Source organism: Arvicanthis niloticus, chromosome 3, assembly GCF_011762505.2.
Source record: "Arvicanthis niloticus isolate mArvNil1 chromosome 3, mArvNil1.pat.X, whole genome shotgun sequence".
Classification (NCBI taxonomy): domain Eukaryota; kingdom Metazoa; phylum Chordata; class Mammalia; order Rodentia; family Muridae; genus Arvicanthis; species Arvicanthis niloticus.
This window is the reverse complement of record NC_047660.1, coordinates 21,157,172-21,175,406: the sequence shown is the minus strand read 5'-3', so window position 1 is coordinate 21,175,406 and position 18,235 is coordinate 21,157,172. Positions and strand designations below refer to the sequence as shown.

Here is an 18,235-nt window from a genome sequence, read left to right as displayed (position 1 = left end):
GCAGCACTGACCATGACAGAGTTGCACTTGCCCAGCATGTACAAGGCCTTGGGGTTTATCTCCAGTGCTATAAACACACACACACACACACACACACACACACACACACACACACACACACACACACGCAGACACACAAGCAAATGTCAACTGTTCAAAATTCAGTAACTGAGAGCACCCATAATATGACCTTCATAGTGATTCCCATTTCAGAGGGAGAGTTTGGGGGTAAATATTCCACTCATGGTTCTTCCATCAGAATATAAGGTCAACATACCCAGACAATGCAGTCAGACTCAGATGATGCCAACAGAACCTCTTCATCAATGCCAACCAACCAACCAACCAACCCACACTAAGATGCCTTTTGCTTTTGTAAATGATAACCCATTTGACAGACATACCCAAATCCACAAGGATGGCGTGCTGCTGAGCAGTGAGCTGCTTCAAAAGTTCCTTATAGGAGGTGTCTGGAGGCTGGTGTTTGTTGGGCAACCTGTGTCTCAGGCGGTATTGTAATGCTAGAAATTGCCAGATTTCCCCACGACGACTTTTAGGGACCCCTACAATCCAAGAGATACAAAGTCAGAATTTGGGAAGAAAGCCATTAAAGTCACAGTAGATGAACCACATCACAACGACCACTGCAGCTCTCCTTGCTGTCTGTCACCCTCAGCTCATGGTCTCCAGCGTACTAACAGGAGCATGTATTAACAACAACCTTTTGCCTATAGTCCCGTCACCATTATTAGATGTAAATGGATATTTCTGATCAAATGATGACAATACTAAGGCATGCATTGCTTCCACAGAAGCCAAGAACACCAAGCATCAGACAAATTGCAGTAAGTATGAGGGAGTAACAGATTAAACTCTTCGTTCTTCATGGGGACAGCATCATCGATTTCTGTCCATTTATTAGCAAGCTATAGATGGAAACAGACCAACCCATCTACACAGCATTGTACTTTCCCTTCCTCATAAACCACTTACAGAACAATGTTATGTTTTCACTTCACGAATCAGAAACCTCCCCACAGCTTATCCCTCAAATAAAAGCTTACGAAAATGGTGAGTACCCTCTTTAAGGGACGTATGAATATCTTCCATGTCGCATCTGATTTTAGTTCTGCAATTTAACAACTTCTTGTCCCACGCTATTAAGACTTCCTTCTGACAGGTACCAACTTCTTCGTAGTCTAACTTAACTTTTCTAGACTGGAGTTCATCTCTTCTTGCTTGAAAAGAAAAAAGAAAATGAGAGAAAAGCAAAGGAGACCAACCTGCTGTTAAACTCCGGCATTGTAAGCATTGTACACATTATTAAACTATACCCAATTACTTTTAGAAATCAGCACTGACATTTACTCTGGGGGAACAAACATAAAATTGTGAGCAAAGAGGGCTGCAGACACGGCTTAATAGTTAGAAGGACCTAGGTTCTGGACCCAAGGACCAGCATCTACACGCTAGCTAACAGACTGCGTAATCCTAGTTACCAAGAATCAGATGCCACATTATACCCTACATGGAAACTGAATGCAGAGGATACACAGATATATATGCAGGCAAATACTCATATGCATAAAAGTTTTAAAAACTTTGAAATTTTTTTTGAGGAAAATATAAGAGGTTTTCAAATGTTGAGTCATTTCTATGAGAAAATACAGTACTTTAATTAAGAACTTTTTTTTCTATCTTATACTTAGTAATTTTGCTAAGTATAAAATACAAACTGGGGTTAAAGAGATGGCTCTGTATGTCACCAAGCCTGAATTTGATTCAGGGACGTACAAGGTGGAAGAAAAGAATCGGCTTTTCAAAAGTTGTCGAGCTGTAGTCCACTGAGCTCCAGAGTAACACCTTGGCATGTACACAGCATAGGCGTACACACACACACACACACACACACACACACACACACACACACACACACACACAGAGAGAGGGAGAGAGAGAGGAAAAGAGGGAGGGAGAGAGAGGGAGAAAGAATGAATGAGTAAATAATAAATAAATAAATAAATAAATAAAAATAAATAAATACAGATAGAAAGACATGTTTAGCTGTGCTATAAATTTCAACTTCTGAACAAACATGAAAGCCTCAGAAGCAACAGTTTCTATCATCTTAAACAACATTAAAGCAGGCTAGAGAGGTGGCTCAGTGGTGAAGAGCACCGGCTGCTCTTCCAGAGGACCCGGGTTCAATTCCCAACACCTACACAATGACTCACAAACATCTGTAACTCTACTTCCAGGGTACCCTACATGCTCTTCTGGCCTTCAAAAGCACAGGCAGGCACACATGCAGGCAAAACATTCATATATATAAAATAAAATAAAATTTAAAATTCCATTAAAGCATCAAGAGTTTAAATGGAATAGATATGATATTCATATATTATATCTTCATTATTTATACATAATATACATAAAATCTATTTTTATAATTTATAATAAAAATACTTAATATATAAATACATATTTATTATATATTTATATAAGATATATATTTCGTATGAAATATATGGAGACAACACCTCATGCATTAAACTTAATCTGAACACTATTTTACTATGAGAGTCTCATGCAACCCTGTTACTATCTGCAGAGTTATTCACACTCTCCTTAACATTAGGTTATACGTTCCTATATTTATTTTTATCACATTTTATTCGTTTGGGGTCCTGGGGATTTAAGCACAAGGCCTTGTGCAGGCCAAGCACATGTTCTATACTGAACTATGTATCCAAGCCTCTAGTCTTACTAACCTTAAAAAGATAAATCCATTTTACTAAGGTCAATATTCATTCTACATTTTAAATGATACAGAATTTTCTCTTATTTGGTGCTTGAAAACTCAAGCCCAGGCTCTTTAAAGGAAATGGCCAGAAAAGTGCCCCGTCTTGAGCCATCTTCATGGTAAATAACTGACTCCAGAGGAGAAGACACACAGGCGCAGGAGTGCCCATCTCCTCCTTCCTCATGCTCCCCTCATGGAATCCTGAGTGTTGCCACACCCTCCAACTCCAGGTTCAAAACTGACCACCTTACCTTCTGCAACACAAATCTTTGTCAAGTATCCAAAGTCCTCGACAGCACAAAAACAGTAGCAGGGTGAATGTTACTCTTCACTTAATGCAGTTGAAACCATCCCCCAAAAGTAAAATACCTTAAAACAGACTTATTCTTTACCCAAAAGTCAACTACGAAAATATTTCTCCTGGATTCCACTAGGGGGCTCTCTGGTGCAGTCCGGCTTGCTTCTCAGTACTTACACTGTGTGTATGTGTGACATAATTCTTTCAAAGACGGAGGTTCTCCAAAGCTCACAAGCACAACCCAGCTACACCATTACTATCAGTGTGCTTCATGGGGAACTAAACATATTTCCTTAGCTACTTTTCCTACAGCCTTCTCTGTCCCTGTGCATTCCGAATCATCTTTAAAACCAGCTATATGCTAGCCACCAGGCCCTGAGGACGAAGTGGTAAGAACATTAATCTCTTTCCTCTCCCAACTGTTTAACTACAAGGAGACTGAGAAATGACTGCCATCGGACTAGAATTTTAGCCTTTTGGCTTAAGCTTCTAAGTAAGCATGGAGTTGATGAAGCCTTTTGAGAAAGAGTTACTAGCATCATCTCTGCCTGCACAATTATATAGTGTAGCTGGCCTCTGAATGGACATCTAATCATTCATACTAAAACACTCCACCTTCTCATGCTAACACATACAGTTGAGAACTACTGCAGTATACTCAAAGCATGAGAGTTAGCATGGGTAGCCCTGTATTCTAGAACTTGTTCCACTTACGTGCCAACATGTTGAAGTCCTTAGTGTCTCTGCACCAGCCACTAACCGGTCTGCAGAATGAAGACCGAGCTAAACGTCCTGTAAGCCCATTGGCCATTCAAGTAGCCAATGATTCTAAAACATCTTTATGTTCAGGATAGTCAAAATAAAACCAATTGCTAATGGTATGAATTTTGGAGTCCTACCAAAGTCTTTAGAAGCTCCAGAGGGTATACAATGGGTTATACAACATCTTAATGCTACATCAGGAACAGCCAATTGAGCTTTTAATTTTACAGAAAAGATTTATTTCCTAAGGATATTTAGCAATTTATGCACTTTTCATTCTGATAAGGAAATAACAATAAAAACAGACTATGTCTTTACACACTAAATAAGTGGTGTTAAAATAAAAAATAAGTATGTAACTGCACTGAATTGTGGTACAGTAACAAGAACGCTGTGGTAAAAAATGAACTCAGAATGTGAACACCTACATTTTTAAAACTGTCTTTTAGAAGAAAACACAATAAATGCAAGTAGAAGGGGGAAAAAAAGCTATTTGTACAAATGCCAGAAATCTGAGAAGCCAGGAGCCCACTTAAGCTAGTCATGCATTTCTCAGATGGAAAAACAAGTCCTTTAGGTAAAGCAAATTGCCCAAAAGAATGGAATTTGTATATGTTTTAGATTTGGATACTGTCTGAGGTCTCTTTGTATGTGGATCTATTGAAACTAGACAAATTGCATCAGTCTTTCAATGAGAAACACATTCTAAAGCATTTAGAATGCTTTACATACATAAACATAGCAGTCAATTGCCATTAACGACACACCAGCTCCTAGAAACACTGGGTTGTAAGTTTAGTGACTAGACAATAATTTTAAATAGGAAATTTATAAAACTGTAATAAAGCCTAGAAACTTTGATTTGGTTATATTTAATTGAGAGCAGTTAAATTGGATAAAATACAAACAAATTTGTTTGAAATGGTCATATTTCTCTTCAGAGTGAATGACTACACCTGGAAATGGACAGATTATATTCAAAAAGAAAAAATTCCATTTTTTTCATGTTCAAAGTTTTTCTTAAGTAATGCAGAATGATATTAAAATGTCTAGCAAATAGTAAAAACATCCTAGTAAATAAATACAAGGATACTTGGGATTTACATTCTCCATTATGCAAAAAAAGGCTACTGATATTGCAACTCTATTTTTAAAAAGGCAAATTTGTTAAATCCATATTTCTCAAGTCATAATTAACACACAAAAAAATAGAAATAATGAGAACCAACCAATATCCAAACAGAGTATGTCTTCCCCCAAGAATCAGTGTGCATTGGTATGGACCCCTTAGTCATGTAGTCATGCTTGAATAGCTAACCTTCCAGTTTCTGGTTTTCTTTCTCCATTCGCAGCAACAGGATTTGCTGGTGTATAGCTTTCTTCCACAGACTCTTTAGCTCCTTTGATTTCTTTTTTTCTTCAACTTTTTCTGTGTCCTCGTCACCAGACAAGAATATAACGAGAGGCTCTTCCTCCATGGTGGGAGAGAGAGGAGACAACGGGAGCAGCTCGGTCCTGTCTAGCCCATCTGCAGAGAAGAAGACAGTGAGAGGCATCCCTCAGTGGTCCCCACACTGGGGCCTCTCCTGCAGAACACACGCTGTTCGGCACAAGCTACCACACGTAAATGTGCTCACACACCACTTTCCTAGCTGCTCTGAGTTACTGAAACTAGAGAGTTGAGTAAATTCAGCCTGAATTCCCCTTCCAGATTTCCCTCTTGTGGCGAAACAAAAACACCAGATCACCGCTTCTTCTTTCCTATGTCGACAGGAGCCAGTGGCTACAAAACAACCTGGCCTTTCCCAAGTGGCTGGCACTTCTGCAATTCATCGATGTGTGTCCTCAGCCTGCGTAACACAGGGTTCTGTGAGTAGGTGTGAGTGATCTCCTGAGATCCCTGACCACCAGTTGAGTCTCACAGAATACCACAGCGGAGCAGTGCTGGGCCTTTCCATGGTGAGCAATGCACCAAGACCATTCCATTCAGGCATTGTCGACCTAACTGGCTTGCCCAAGCTGTTTCTCCCTCTACGACAGCTGTTCTCTGAATGTGCCAATTATTTTTCTATTAACAAAATGATGCTATCTCTTAAAGCATTTCGATGATGGCTGATATCCATAGATAGATAGATAGATAGATAGATAGATAGATAGATAGATAGATAGATAGAGAGAGAGGGATGGATGGATGGATGGATGGATGGATGGATGGATGGACAGACGGGGTGAGTGGGTAGGTAGATGATGGATGGATGGATGGATGGATGGATGGATGGATGGATGTTTCCTGAGAACAGCATGCAAAATCCTGTCAGAATCACCCTAAGCTGATTTTCCCACCCCAGGTCTCCGTCTCCCATGCAGATGCCCTTCTTGCTTGGTCCCTTCCAATTCTCTGACCTGAACAGTCTCTCAACATGAATCTGAAACTTTTCTGGGACATGTTTCTCTCAAAGACGAGTATAATTTTTTTTTCTGTGAAGCCCTGGGACCATCCTGGGCAGGTTCAGTGTGATCTTTAGAAGTGTCAGTTGATTCTGTTTATAAGTCACTGATCTCTGCTCTTAGGCTGCTGCTGGCGACCGTTCTGAGCTTCCCGACAGCTGAGTACACTTGATTTCTCATGTCTTGGTTTTAGATAAATGCAGCCAGGGCTATGAAGCCCTTGAAATACCATGTGATTTTGAAATGCGGACAAGAGATCATAATGTTCCTTCTAGATTCTGCCACTAATTTTCTTTTCAAATGCATAAGATGCATTTCAATTTCATTTTCCTTTAGTGCCCAGGATGGAACTGGGGATCTCACGGGTGTTGGAAGTACTGTAGCACTGAGCTGTACCCCAGCTGGGCTCCTCCATCTTTCTCCATGGCCCCACCCCTCACCAACCCTCCCTCTCTCCTTCCCACTGTGATCAGAGCAACAGTGCAGATGATCTCTGGGCCAAGTATAGAAGTAATTTGTGTCACTGTTTCCTACGTGCTCAGAACAGACGGATTTTCTCTACACTTGCAAATCCTTCATCAGTGTTCCGTGAAGCTTGTTCAGGTCCATTATTCAAATATGACTCATAGTTCACATCCCTATACTGAATTTTCAGAGGGAAATTTGTCAAGCTCTCTAATAAACACTGTTGAGTTCTTTCCTTCCCTGGTCCTCCACATCCTTTTCTGGCTCTCGCGTAGACATACGCTCTCTATACCGTCACGATTCTTCTTTCCTGCTGCCTTGTTTAGGGTTTTGCTGGGATCTTTTTAGTAGGTCTAATAAACCACAGAAAGCTGTCCATTCTCCCTTTTAGTTGCTATCATGACCTATTCATCACGGTGCGATCTACCCATTTCTTTACTGCTTGACATTTCTGTCACTTTGTGTATGACTCTAGCACACAGCATTACCACAGTGTCCTAGGATCATAGAGTAACACCCAAGTCAGGAATCTCACTCACACCTCCATTCAAGCATATCTGAGCTATGTGGTCTCACGTGTTACGCTGATCACTTTAAAAAAGCACAGCTATCACTCCTCGGATTCTCTTAAATATCTATACATTAGGCATCCTGACTCTGTTCCCTAGACTAAGATACTCATGAGGAAGAATTTCTGAGTGACTGCACACAGACCTTTTTGCTGCTGCATGGCTGAGGGGGACTTGTTCACAGGAGACGCAACTCGGAGGAAAATCCGCTGCCTCCACGAGATTCTGCGAGGCGTGACCGGGGTTCCTCCGGCATTTAGGGACTCGTTACTGCAGGTGGATGAGGTCCTCTTCCTCCCTTCTCCATCACTGCAGAATGTCAACAAATGTGTAACTGGTAAGGAAGACACACAATTCAGAGAGAGAGATGGGGGGCACAAGCCATTCAAAAGTTCTGCCGCAGGCAAGCACAAGGCACAGGCAACATGGAGAGAGGAGATACCAGCACTCTGGTCTCCCAGTCACCACAGCGTGGGAAAACTGCAATCCAGGCTACAGCCCAGTCACAGAAAGTCAGCTGTTTCTACTCCTTCCTTAGGTGGCAAGCCAGCCCTGGTTCTAATCTGAGGAATATCAGTCCTTATGCATGCGAGGAACGGCTAAGAAATGGGTTTGTTCACTGCCCAGGAATCAAAACTGGTCTTTTATCCCAAACACCATAAGCAGTTTGTCTAGTGCTCAGAAAGAGCTTTGCGTACGGCTCATCCTAGGTATATCCAAGATCGCTTCAACCTTACGTGACTGTTAAGATTGATAGTTATCAAATATCCAGACCATGGCCAAAAAAAAAAAAAAAAAAAAAAAATTACAGGGAGAATGGACAACCCAAAGGTTATAGTTAAGATACATATAAGTAAAAACAGTGATCCAGCCAGGTATGGTGGTGCATGCCTTTGATACCAGCATGAGGAAGACAGATGCAGGTGGATTTCTGTAAGTACTGGACCAATTAGAGCTACACAGTGAGACTCTTATCTCAAAAAAAAAAAAAAATTCAGTTAGCCAGCTTTGTACACAACTTGACTTATTGGTTTACTATGCTGCTGTGCACTGAGCTTCCCCATCAGGGAAACAGTGAACAGATATTTTCCAACTTAGATAATGGAACTGATCTAAGATCTCTAACCTTTGGGTGAGAGCAGAGAGGAGTGTGCCATCACTGTACTTTGGAGCTCTGTGAAACTCTCATTTAGAAATTCTGTTCTATGCTAAGCCTTTTGGGTTTTTTTTGTTTGTTTGTTTGTTTGTTTGTTTGTTTGTTTTTAAAGAACAGACTACGTCTGCATTCGATAGGCTATGTGCAAATGAAGGTCCACATGGCTTGAAGTTGCTTTCAAGATGAACTCTGTTTGCAGTTAGGCGACCTGCGATGCGGAGAGCTGCCGCGATGGCGAGGGTATGAAACTTTCTGAAGTTTCACAGTCTTTGATCTGTCCTGGGAGAATGACTAAGACGGCAATATTTACAGGTGGCAACACCCACAAAAGTCAGCCTAAGCTCAGAAACAACACTCAGCTAGAAAAGCCATCGGCTCTCAGATGCTCATAGCTCGACAGTGCTGAGCAATTAATACAAGGAGAGAACTTCAATACAGCCCATTGTATTTTCACTCATATTTACTCTGTATATCTGCACTTTGGGTTATCAGGAAATGCGGTTGCTGCTGCTTCTGCTTCTGCTGCTGCTGCTGCTGCTGCTGCTGCTGCTTCTTCTTCTTCTTCTTCTTCTTCTTCTTCTTCTTCTTCTTCTTCTTCTTCTTCTTCTTCTTCTTCTTCTTCTTCTTCTTCCTCCTCCTCCTCCTCCTCCTCCTCCTCTCCTCCTCTTCCTCTTCTTCCTCTTCCTCTTCTCCTTCTCTTTCTTCCTCCTCCTCCTTCCCCATCCCCTCTTCCTCCTTCCTCCTTCTTCTTCCTCTTCTTCCTCCTCCTCCTCTTCCTCTTCCTCTTCTCCTTCTCTTCCTCCTTCTCTTTCTTCCTCCTCCTCCTTCCCCATCCCCTCTTCCTCCTTCCTCCTTCTTCTTCTTCCTCCTCCTCTTCCTCCTCCTCCTCCTCTCCTCCTCTTCCTCTTCTTCCTCTTCCTCTTCTCCTTCTCTTTCTTCCTCCTCCTCCTTCCCCATCCCCTCTTCCTCCTTCCTCCTTCTTCTTCCTCTTCTTCCTCCTCCTCCTCTTCCTCTTCCTCTTCTCCTTCTCTTCCTCCTTCTCTTTCTTCCTCCTCCTCCTTCCCCATCCCCTCTTCCTCCTTCCTCCTTCCTCCTTCTTCTTCTTCCTCCTCCTCTTCCTCCTCCTCCTCTTCCTCTTCTCCTTCTCTTCCTCCTTCTCTTTCTTCCTCCTCCTCCTTCCCCATCCCCTCTTCCTCCTTCCTCCTTCTTCTTCCTCCTCCTCTTCCTTTTCTTCTCCTCCTCCTTCTCCTTCCTCCTCTTCTTCTTCTTCTTCCTCCCCTTCCCCTCCTCCTCCTTCTGCTCTTCCTCCTCCCTCTTACTCCTCTTCCTTTTCCTCTTCTTCCTCCTCTTCTTCCCCTTCCTCCTCTTCCTCCTCTTCTTCCTCTTCTTCCTGCACCTCATCATCTTCCTTACCTTCCTTCTCCACCTCCTAATTTTGCTTTGTTTTTGTTTTTGAGATGGTCTTTCATGTAGTTCAGACTGGCCTCAATGTCTTTTTCCATTCAAGGATGACCTTGAACAACTTCTAATCCTCCTGCCTCTACCTCCTGAATGCTGGAGTTACAAATGTATATTACTATGTTCAGTTCGCATGATGCTGCAGATCAAAATCCAGGGCCTCATCAATGCTGGACAAGCACTGGACCAAATGAGTTGTATCTCTAACGTCAAGAATGTATTTCTAATCTGGATTTATCTTCTTACTGCTCTTCTAGAGGTCCTGAGTTCAATTCCCAGCAACCACATGGTGGCTCACAACCATGTGTAATGGAATCTGATGCCCTCTTCTAGTGTGTCTGAAGACAGCAACAGTGTACTCATATAAATAAAATAAATAAGTCTTTAAAAAAAGAAATACTGCTTCTGGATTCACTAAATAAAAGGGGGAAGGACATAGGTGTGAGCTAACTTGCATATTGCAAGTGTCAGGCTGTCTTACGTAGGAAGTAGCTGATTCATACGTCTCCTCAATATAGATCCTGGATAAGGTGATAACCCCACTGGTGAGCAGTGTACAAAACTCCCTCCAACACTGAAAAGCTTTGTCTTTATATCAACTTGGGGGAGACATAGCTCAAGTATTTCCTGCTCAGCACTTTTGGTTCAAATATTCTTCATCTACCCTATGAATACTCATGGAATATTACCAGTCTTCATCCTGTGATGCAACCTTGCAGGAGTTACTTTTGTGGTCCGTCACATGCAACCTTTACAATGACTGTTATAATAAAAGCACTCTGGTGTTTAGCCCACCAAAACACATTTGCAAACTTCATAGCATCTGACTGCATGCTCCGGAATGTGAACAGACTAGCAGATGACATGTTTTCCATCCATATGTGGAGTTCAACTGCCAAAATTCAGCACTTAAATTGTATACTAATAATATGAGAAGGAGACGTGTACATAGTAGAATATGGACCCTATACTTATAGATAAAGCCTACCCTTTGCAAAAGCCGTTTGTTGCTGAAATGAGGTGAAGACTACCCTGTTTCACTTAATAGGAGAGGAAATGAAATGAAATGCCATAGGAAGGCAGCTCCTAGGCAAAGGCTTCACCAGGCAGGGAGCATGTTTAAGCACAGCGGCTTACTGCTGGGCCAGCATGTGGTCAGAAGTATGCACAGTGAAAGTGGTCATTTAAAGAACCGAGACTGTACGAAACACCATACACTGATTTTCCTATATCGTGACTTGAGGTGCAAGGTAAAATGTAGTAGCAGACATAACGGAAAACCTCTTTTTTTTTTTTTTTTTTTGCCTTAACTACATTAATTTTCACTTTAACTTCCTTAAATTTAAGATTTAGGACAAGCATAACATCAAAACTAAACTGCTTGTGGTGTTCTACTACAGCAGCGGTGACACCAGGGAAGACAGAACACACACCACATACTGTACACTGTTCTGAACCTTCCCAGGTAGGGCTGCTTTCATCCTTACAGTAGCCACACGGGGTGGATGTTATGATGCCCACTGCTGGTGAGAAACCCTAACTAGAAAAAAAGGCTAAATTACCTGCTCATTTCCTGTGATAACTAGGAATGCAGCCTGAACTCAGCCAGGCAGACCATAGTCCAGAGAAATGTTAATGACCTCTGCATTAGCTTCTACAGAGCTCCAGGAGTCTTCAAAAACAAAGTACTGTAAATGATTCACTTATGCAAATGCCTTACGACTTTGCTTTGCAATACATGAGATTTAAAATGTATATGCTTATTTAAATAAAAGGATGAAATAAAAAAAATACCTTAACATGGTAGACTATACATACATGTATGTATTTTTAAAATAATCAGGCACATTATATACATATTTTCTCCTAGTCTCCATATGACCCGCAGGCCACTTCCTTTTGTGACTTGTAACAATAACATGTGCCATGCAAAGGATTTCATAGTCAGGCAAAGTAGTCTGTGCCAGGGCTTCCTGTATCTGAAATTTATGAGATTAAAAATAAATAAACAGAAAGGCAGTACAGCGTGGAGAGCTTGCAACCATTGGCAGGCTGGCACAATCTTTGCTGCTTCCTGATACTAGGTCATAATTAATCAAAAACCACAATTTGCGTGCCTTGAGAGGAAGGGAGACTGCACCATTCTGTGCGTACCACCACTGAGGCTGCAGAACCAGGGCTCTGTACGTGGCACTCATAAAACACGGACAGAATGTGGCAACTAATGCTTCAAGATGATGGTTTGATGTATCCTTGGGGAAGCAGGTCTAACCTGACCTAATGAGCGACTGATATCACTGGGCTTCTGTGAACACAGAATTTTTACTACACACTTGCTTACTTTAATAAGAATCAATCCACTGGGTACCATACGGGATGAAAGTATGCTGATGACAATTTGTCTACTAAGGCAAGAGAGATCCACTTTGCACTAATATAAATCCTCTCGCCAGATTTACAGTACATTCCGCTGAGCACCAAACTGTCTGATGGCCCTCCTGCACCTACTAGCACCCGATAAAACCAAGGATCATAAAGTTCAAATCCATGACTGCCTACTGGCAAAATCTTCATCTAAATCACTTTATTGCATCTAAATGCATTACAAGTAAAGACAGATATTGACATTTCACTAATCCAAAAGAAGCTGTTTATGAAACATTGGAAGGTTCCCCCTCCCTGAATGTCTTAAGAAGCCTGCATAGAGCAACAAACCAGTGAAACTTTGGTTCTTTCCAACATGACCCACAGTGCTTGATAATTTCCATTGCATCAGCAGCACTCACAGTGTGTGCAAGTTCTGGCTTTCACCTGGGCAAACATCTGTCATGCTATGGAAAATCTTTACTAACTAAACAGAACCCAGATTCTGCCATTCTAGCAGAAAGCACGATGGTATCTTGAGTGTGACCAAAGGTGAGAGGTTAGTCAGCGGAACAATGCACAGGAAAAGAGAAGATGAAGAATGAAGAGTTTTATACTCTAGATTCCACATCTGGAAGGCAGAGAGTGGAAAAATGTTTTGTACATTGGGTTTAAAATATCTCTCAGTAGGTTCTATGCTTATTCATGCCCCTGCAATGTAAGGTAAATAAAACCATACCTAGTAAAAATACATAACTTTTCCCAGAATCAGTCTAATGCCATGTAAATTAAAACTGTAGGCTAGATGATGTTCAAACCCAAAGACGTAAGGCAAAACACTTCTATTAGACTTACAACTTCTTTTTTTTTTTCTTTTTCATTTAAGTGCTAGAAACTACACTCAGAACTTTGTACATGTTAGGTAAGTGTTATCACACTGAAACTTGTTTCTCTGTTGGGCTTCTGAAATGGGGTAAATAACCTTTAAATGATCATCCTACAATAACCCCCCCCCCCAACAAAAGGGAGCCATCAATCACAACGCTCAGAAGAGTCCCTTTTTATCTTAGCATTGTGGTCAAATGATTCTCTGAAGATGTTTCTCTTCATGAATGGCCCGTTGTAGAGCAATCTTTAATGCTTTTATTGCAAGTACAAAGAAGACAAAGTGTTAGATTTTGACAGGGAGATGACGTGTCTTCTCAGGAAACAGAGACTGGGGACATGGGCAGAGTAGGGAAAGTAAAGTAGGCAGAGTGGACGCTCATAGTGACATTGGGCTGCATCATTCTGGATCTTTTTTAGAGAAAGTGAGAGATCCTCCAGGAAAAGGTGTTACCACCATCCTTCCTGTCCATAAACAGGAACTTGGCGCTTTCCTGACTATGACCAATGGGACATCGGCAAGATATCAGCAAAGTCTCACAGGGACCAATATGAGAGCAGTTAGGATGAGGAGAAGCAGACTGTGTCTCTCTCCAGGTTCCCCGCTTTGGTGTGCTTCCTCGGGATGCTCATTTCTCTATCTTCCTTCGATCAAAAAGAGGGGAAAAGAAACCTCCTCATATGCACATAAATGCCTCTCTACCAGCTAATTCACTGTTGTAACTTTAAATTTCAACTGGCATTTTCTCAGCTTTCAAGGAATTTCAATGCAGAATAGAGTAGAAACAGGACTTCAGCTTGCAATGACATTGTACATGGCTCTCCGTGATCTCTGATCACACCACGGGGCCCATTTCCGTTTCCACAGCCCTCAGGGTGTGCAGAATGACAGCATGCATTCAGAAGACAACCAGACCTGTGTCCTTAACTGATGTGGTTAACCGCTGGGAAATGAGAAAAGTTATTAAGGGAAAATGATTGGAGTGTTAATCACCTTGATTCTGAAGCAGTGTCCTGTCTAGCAACAGGAAAACAGGAATGGCATTAGCACAGAGAGATAAATGCCCCAAACCAAGACTTATAAAGGCATTCCATAAGTCATCAATAAATCACAGGCAAATTAATTCAACAGTAAACCATAGTAAGTAATCATATCGGTCAATGAATACAAGTGAATTATAAAATAAAAACTATACCACAAACACTTTATCAGTGATACCTTATTCTTTCTCATTAAAAAAAAAATTATAGGATAGAAGCAATGAGTATCGCCCTGAAAAATAACCATTTACTTTGACCAACAAATTTCAACATAAATAATTTTTAAACATAAGCTAAAAGCTTGTAAAGCACCTCCTCAACAACACAGAAGTCTGTTGCTGGGATGGAAATGCCATACTGGTGAATATACATTATAAAAATATCAATCATCCGGCACAGCTATGACTCAGCTCCCAAGAAAAATAATATTAACCTTTCAGAAATTAATTTGAACTAAGATATTAATCATAAAAATGCATATATTCCTTTCTGCTGCCAATTTCAAATCTGTGCACATGAATCTATCAGCCAGCAAACTGTAACATTCAAAAGACCTTGGCTCCCTTTTCTCAGTACCCTAACATGAATTAATAATGCAGAACAGTGGTCCTGTTTTAAAAAGTAATACTGTCGTTAGCCTATATCCTGCTATGTCTGATTTCCTACTCGATTAGGAATATTTAGAGATTCATTTATGCAACTAATAAGATATCAGGTACCCAAGTGACAGGAAAATTATATGTGATAATATTATATACCTTTTTCCCTCATCATTATGAATAGTTGGAGAAATCATTGTAATTGTATGTGCATGATGTTCTCTCTATTAAAAGTGGTAATGAGAGAGCTAGAGCACAGAAGGCACTGAATTAAAACCACTCTCTTAAATGTCATCATTCTTGGGAAAGACATCCTAATGTACTAAGAACGAAAGATGTGGTACAATCTACTCACACATAGACTAGGTTGAAGAATAGACATATACATGTGTGCACGGAGAGAGCTTTGTAAACGTATACAGCAAATGCAGGAAAATGTTTAAAATTAATTAGCCAAAATAAAGGATTAAAGGAAATCCTATAATATTTTATAATTTTTGATAAATTTGATATCATTTCAAAATATAAATATATATTTTCATCAAGATTGTAAGTAGAATGCTTATGTCCAAGCAGCTTGTTAGTTGAATAAACCTAAGAACATACATTTTGTCCAATGTTTTTATTCTGAAGATATCCATTAATGATATATATGCATGTACAACTGAAAATATATACAATAACTATCACAACTCAAAGAAACCAAAATCCAATAACCCCTTGTCCATGCATAAGAGCATAGATGAACGGGTTGTGATATATTAGATAGAATACTGCATAGCAACAGAACTAAACACACTGCAGCCACCCACAACCAGGAATGAATCTCACAAAGCAAGTCAAAAGAAGGCAGATACAGAAATAAAGGATGTTCCATCATCCCATTTATAGAGCATTCCAAAGCAGCAAAACTCAAGTCTGCTCTGTGAGGTCAGAAGGTAGTAATGATCTAGGAAACGAGAGTTGCCACCAGACTTGTGGTGCCTCCACTTGTGGTGTTCACAGGGTGGTGTTCACATGATGGTGTTCTCTCCTTGGTGAACCACTGAGTTGCGTACTTAGAGTTTGCATGCTTTCCAGTGAAAATGGTTTTGGGTTTTGTTTTACCTAACCTGTACTTCAGGCCTGCTGACGCTGTGCTATTAAATTAAAAGAGTTGGGAGGTGGGGAACCTATTCTCTAATTTTTGGAATCTGACACAATTGAAAAAAAATCCAAAAGTACTTATAATCTTCAATGTTCTGAACGTTGGGGACTTTTCAACATATTCAAAGGCAACACTGTAAATGGCGGAGCTTCTAAACAGTGGAATTTGCCAACCCCAAACTCATGTATATATATATATATATATATATATATATATATATCCACCTTCTGGCCTTAACACCCTTCCATGAGGAATGAAGAGCTATGGGAAACAACCATCAAAAATAAAACACAAATAAGCATAAATCCCTGAAGACAAATGAACAACTTCACATTGAACAACAGAAGTAACTTCTATATAATAATGACAACTTCTGAAATAGCCTATGATTCATGTCCAGTCTCTGTTGACCCTTCAGCTTAACAGTCACTTCTAACTGTCATTTTGGGGAAAGGCTGTTCCCTACTTAAGAAAGGAAAATAGGGTTCTCCCTATACACTTACCTCAACTATGTTAAACCCTATGAATGGACTTACTGAAAGCTGTATTTCTGTGAGAGGATAGTATTAGAGATACCTTGATGGTGGAAACTCTGGGTTCTCTAAACTCACAGCATCTAGAGTACACTACTTCATGCAAGCTTCTTTAGAAACTTTTCCCACAATATTTTCCCATGAAAGCTCTTTATTTTGTTGGCCTCCTGTCACCAGAAATTCTCTTTGAACACACTGCACTAATTCAAAAGGAAATTTCAAATCCTTAGTCATGCTAACGCAACATGAATGAGTGGGGACATATGGCCAAAGGATACGCAGAAAAAACTCTAGGGTGTATCCAACCTAAGCATTTCAATCTAAGCCAACTTTCAGATGTTCTTACATCTACAAGAAAAGACTATTCAAGAAGATATCAATTCTCTAGTTGACAACAAGGATTGTCAACCATGAAACAACTGGAGACAGCCCACATGTCCATCAAAAGGAAAGCAGATAAACTACGCTAAATTAAGCAGAACACTAGACTGTAGTGAAAACGGAATGGGTTAAGCTAGACACAAAAACAATGAGGAAACTGGGATTGTTAAACCAACAGCAACCCCTTAGAGAAATTCTATCATATCCTATGATTGACAATAGTCCACTTAGCATTTATAGAACCAGTTACAACGAGGCAGTTCTCTAAAGCCCAAGGTTTCTAGCTTTGTTAAAAGGGTATGTATGGCGTTAGTTGTGTAAATTTTCTAGGGCAAAAACAGAAAGAAAATAACAAGGTTCAGATCTCTCTGGTGTTCTGAAAGTACCTACTGACATTCCCCTGAGCCCACCGCATAGCATGCAATGAGACTAAAAAATGTAAACCTGGTCATTGAGAAAAATCAAAGAAATGCCTTGGAGATATCCCATGTACTTACAAATAAAGAGATATTGCAGACATCCTGGTTAGCAAGCTGCTTTAGTCAGTGGCTTTGGAGTGCCAAGAATATACTCAAAGACAAAAAAAAAAAAAAAAAAAACCAGAAGCAAGACTGGAAAGCTTTCTTACTACATGAATGACACCAGGTCTTGTTTCCAACAACATGAGGTTTAAATTCTGGGATGGTGGCAAAGAAGGGCACTTCACAGATCAAAAACTCAATTCGAAAAGATAATAATCACATCACCAAAAAGCTTTGTTTGACTCCGTGTTCAAATTATTTTTCTTAATAAGATTAATTGGAATTGAAGGCAACCCATTAGAAGCAGGTTAGAACAAGCTCACAGAGGCACAAGTTTCACTCTGAAATTAACCAGCCACTCTTTTTTTTTTTAGTAACATCATCAATGTATCACTGGAGCACAATGGCACGTGGCAGACAGCACACCGGTCTCACCTGATTTCATTTTCATACTGTGGGGACAGTCTACCTGAATTCTGGTAAAAGCTTTTCAGGAAAGAGGGAGCACTGAAGGAAGGGGCAGAGAAGGATGTGTGGAGACTTGGAAGGCTGGAGGAAGAATTACTCTCCTTGTGCATGCGCCGGGCTGACGGGAGAATGCTGAGTACAGAAAACACAGCAGAGTTCTCTTAAAATCTGTGTTGCAGTGAAACCGTCACTTACTAAGGAAAAAAAAAAAAAACACATAAACAGGTTCTTGCTATTAATCTACTCTCTCCTTGAAGGGCTGCGAGCTGGAGCTTACGCAGAACTTACAGAGGAGCATGTGGTTCTCTGCTCAGTGACTATGCTGAATCTTCACCCT

At 40.6% G+C, this 18,235-nt stretch overlaps 1 protein-coding gene across 4 annotated transcripts in view; it reads right to left on the bottom strand.

The window, feature by feature from the left end:
* Positions 1-18,235, bottom strand: part of Tbc1d4 (TBC1 domain family member 4) — a 162,107-nt gene that overhangs the window by 14,834 nt on the left and 129,038 nt on the right. For 2 of the 4 annotated variants that reach the window (XM_076930630.1, XM_076930629.1), the window contains exons 11-15: positions 17,866-18,030; positions 7,491-7,654; positions 5,182-5,391; positions 1,080-1,238; positions 405-563 (exon numbers count right to left, since the gene is read on the bottom strand). In XM_076930630.1, coding sequence (XP_076786745.1) covers positions 405-563; positions 1,080-1,238; positions 5,182-5,391; positions 7,491-7,654; positions 17,866-18,030 — 857 coding nt within the window. Of the gene's footprint in view, positions 1-404; positions 564-1,079; positions 1,239-3,054; positions 5,146-5,181; positions 5,392-7,490; positions 7,655-17,865; positions 18,031-18,235 lie in introns of those variants that run through there. The other 2 variants (XM_034498948.2, XM_076930631.1) reach the window with 2 other exon arrangements.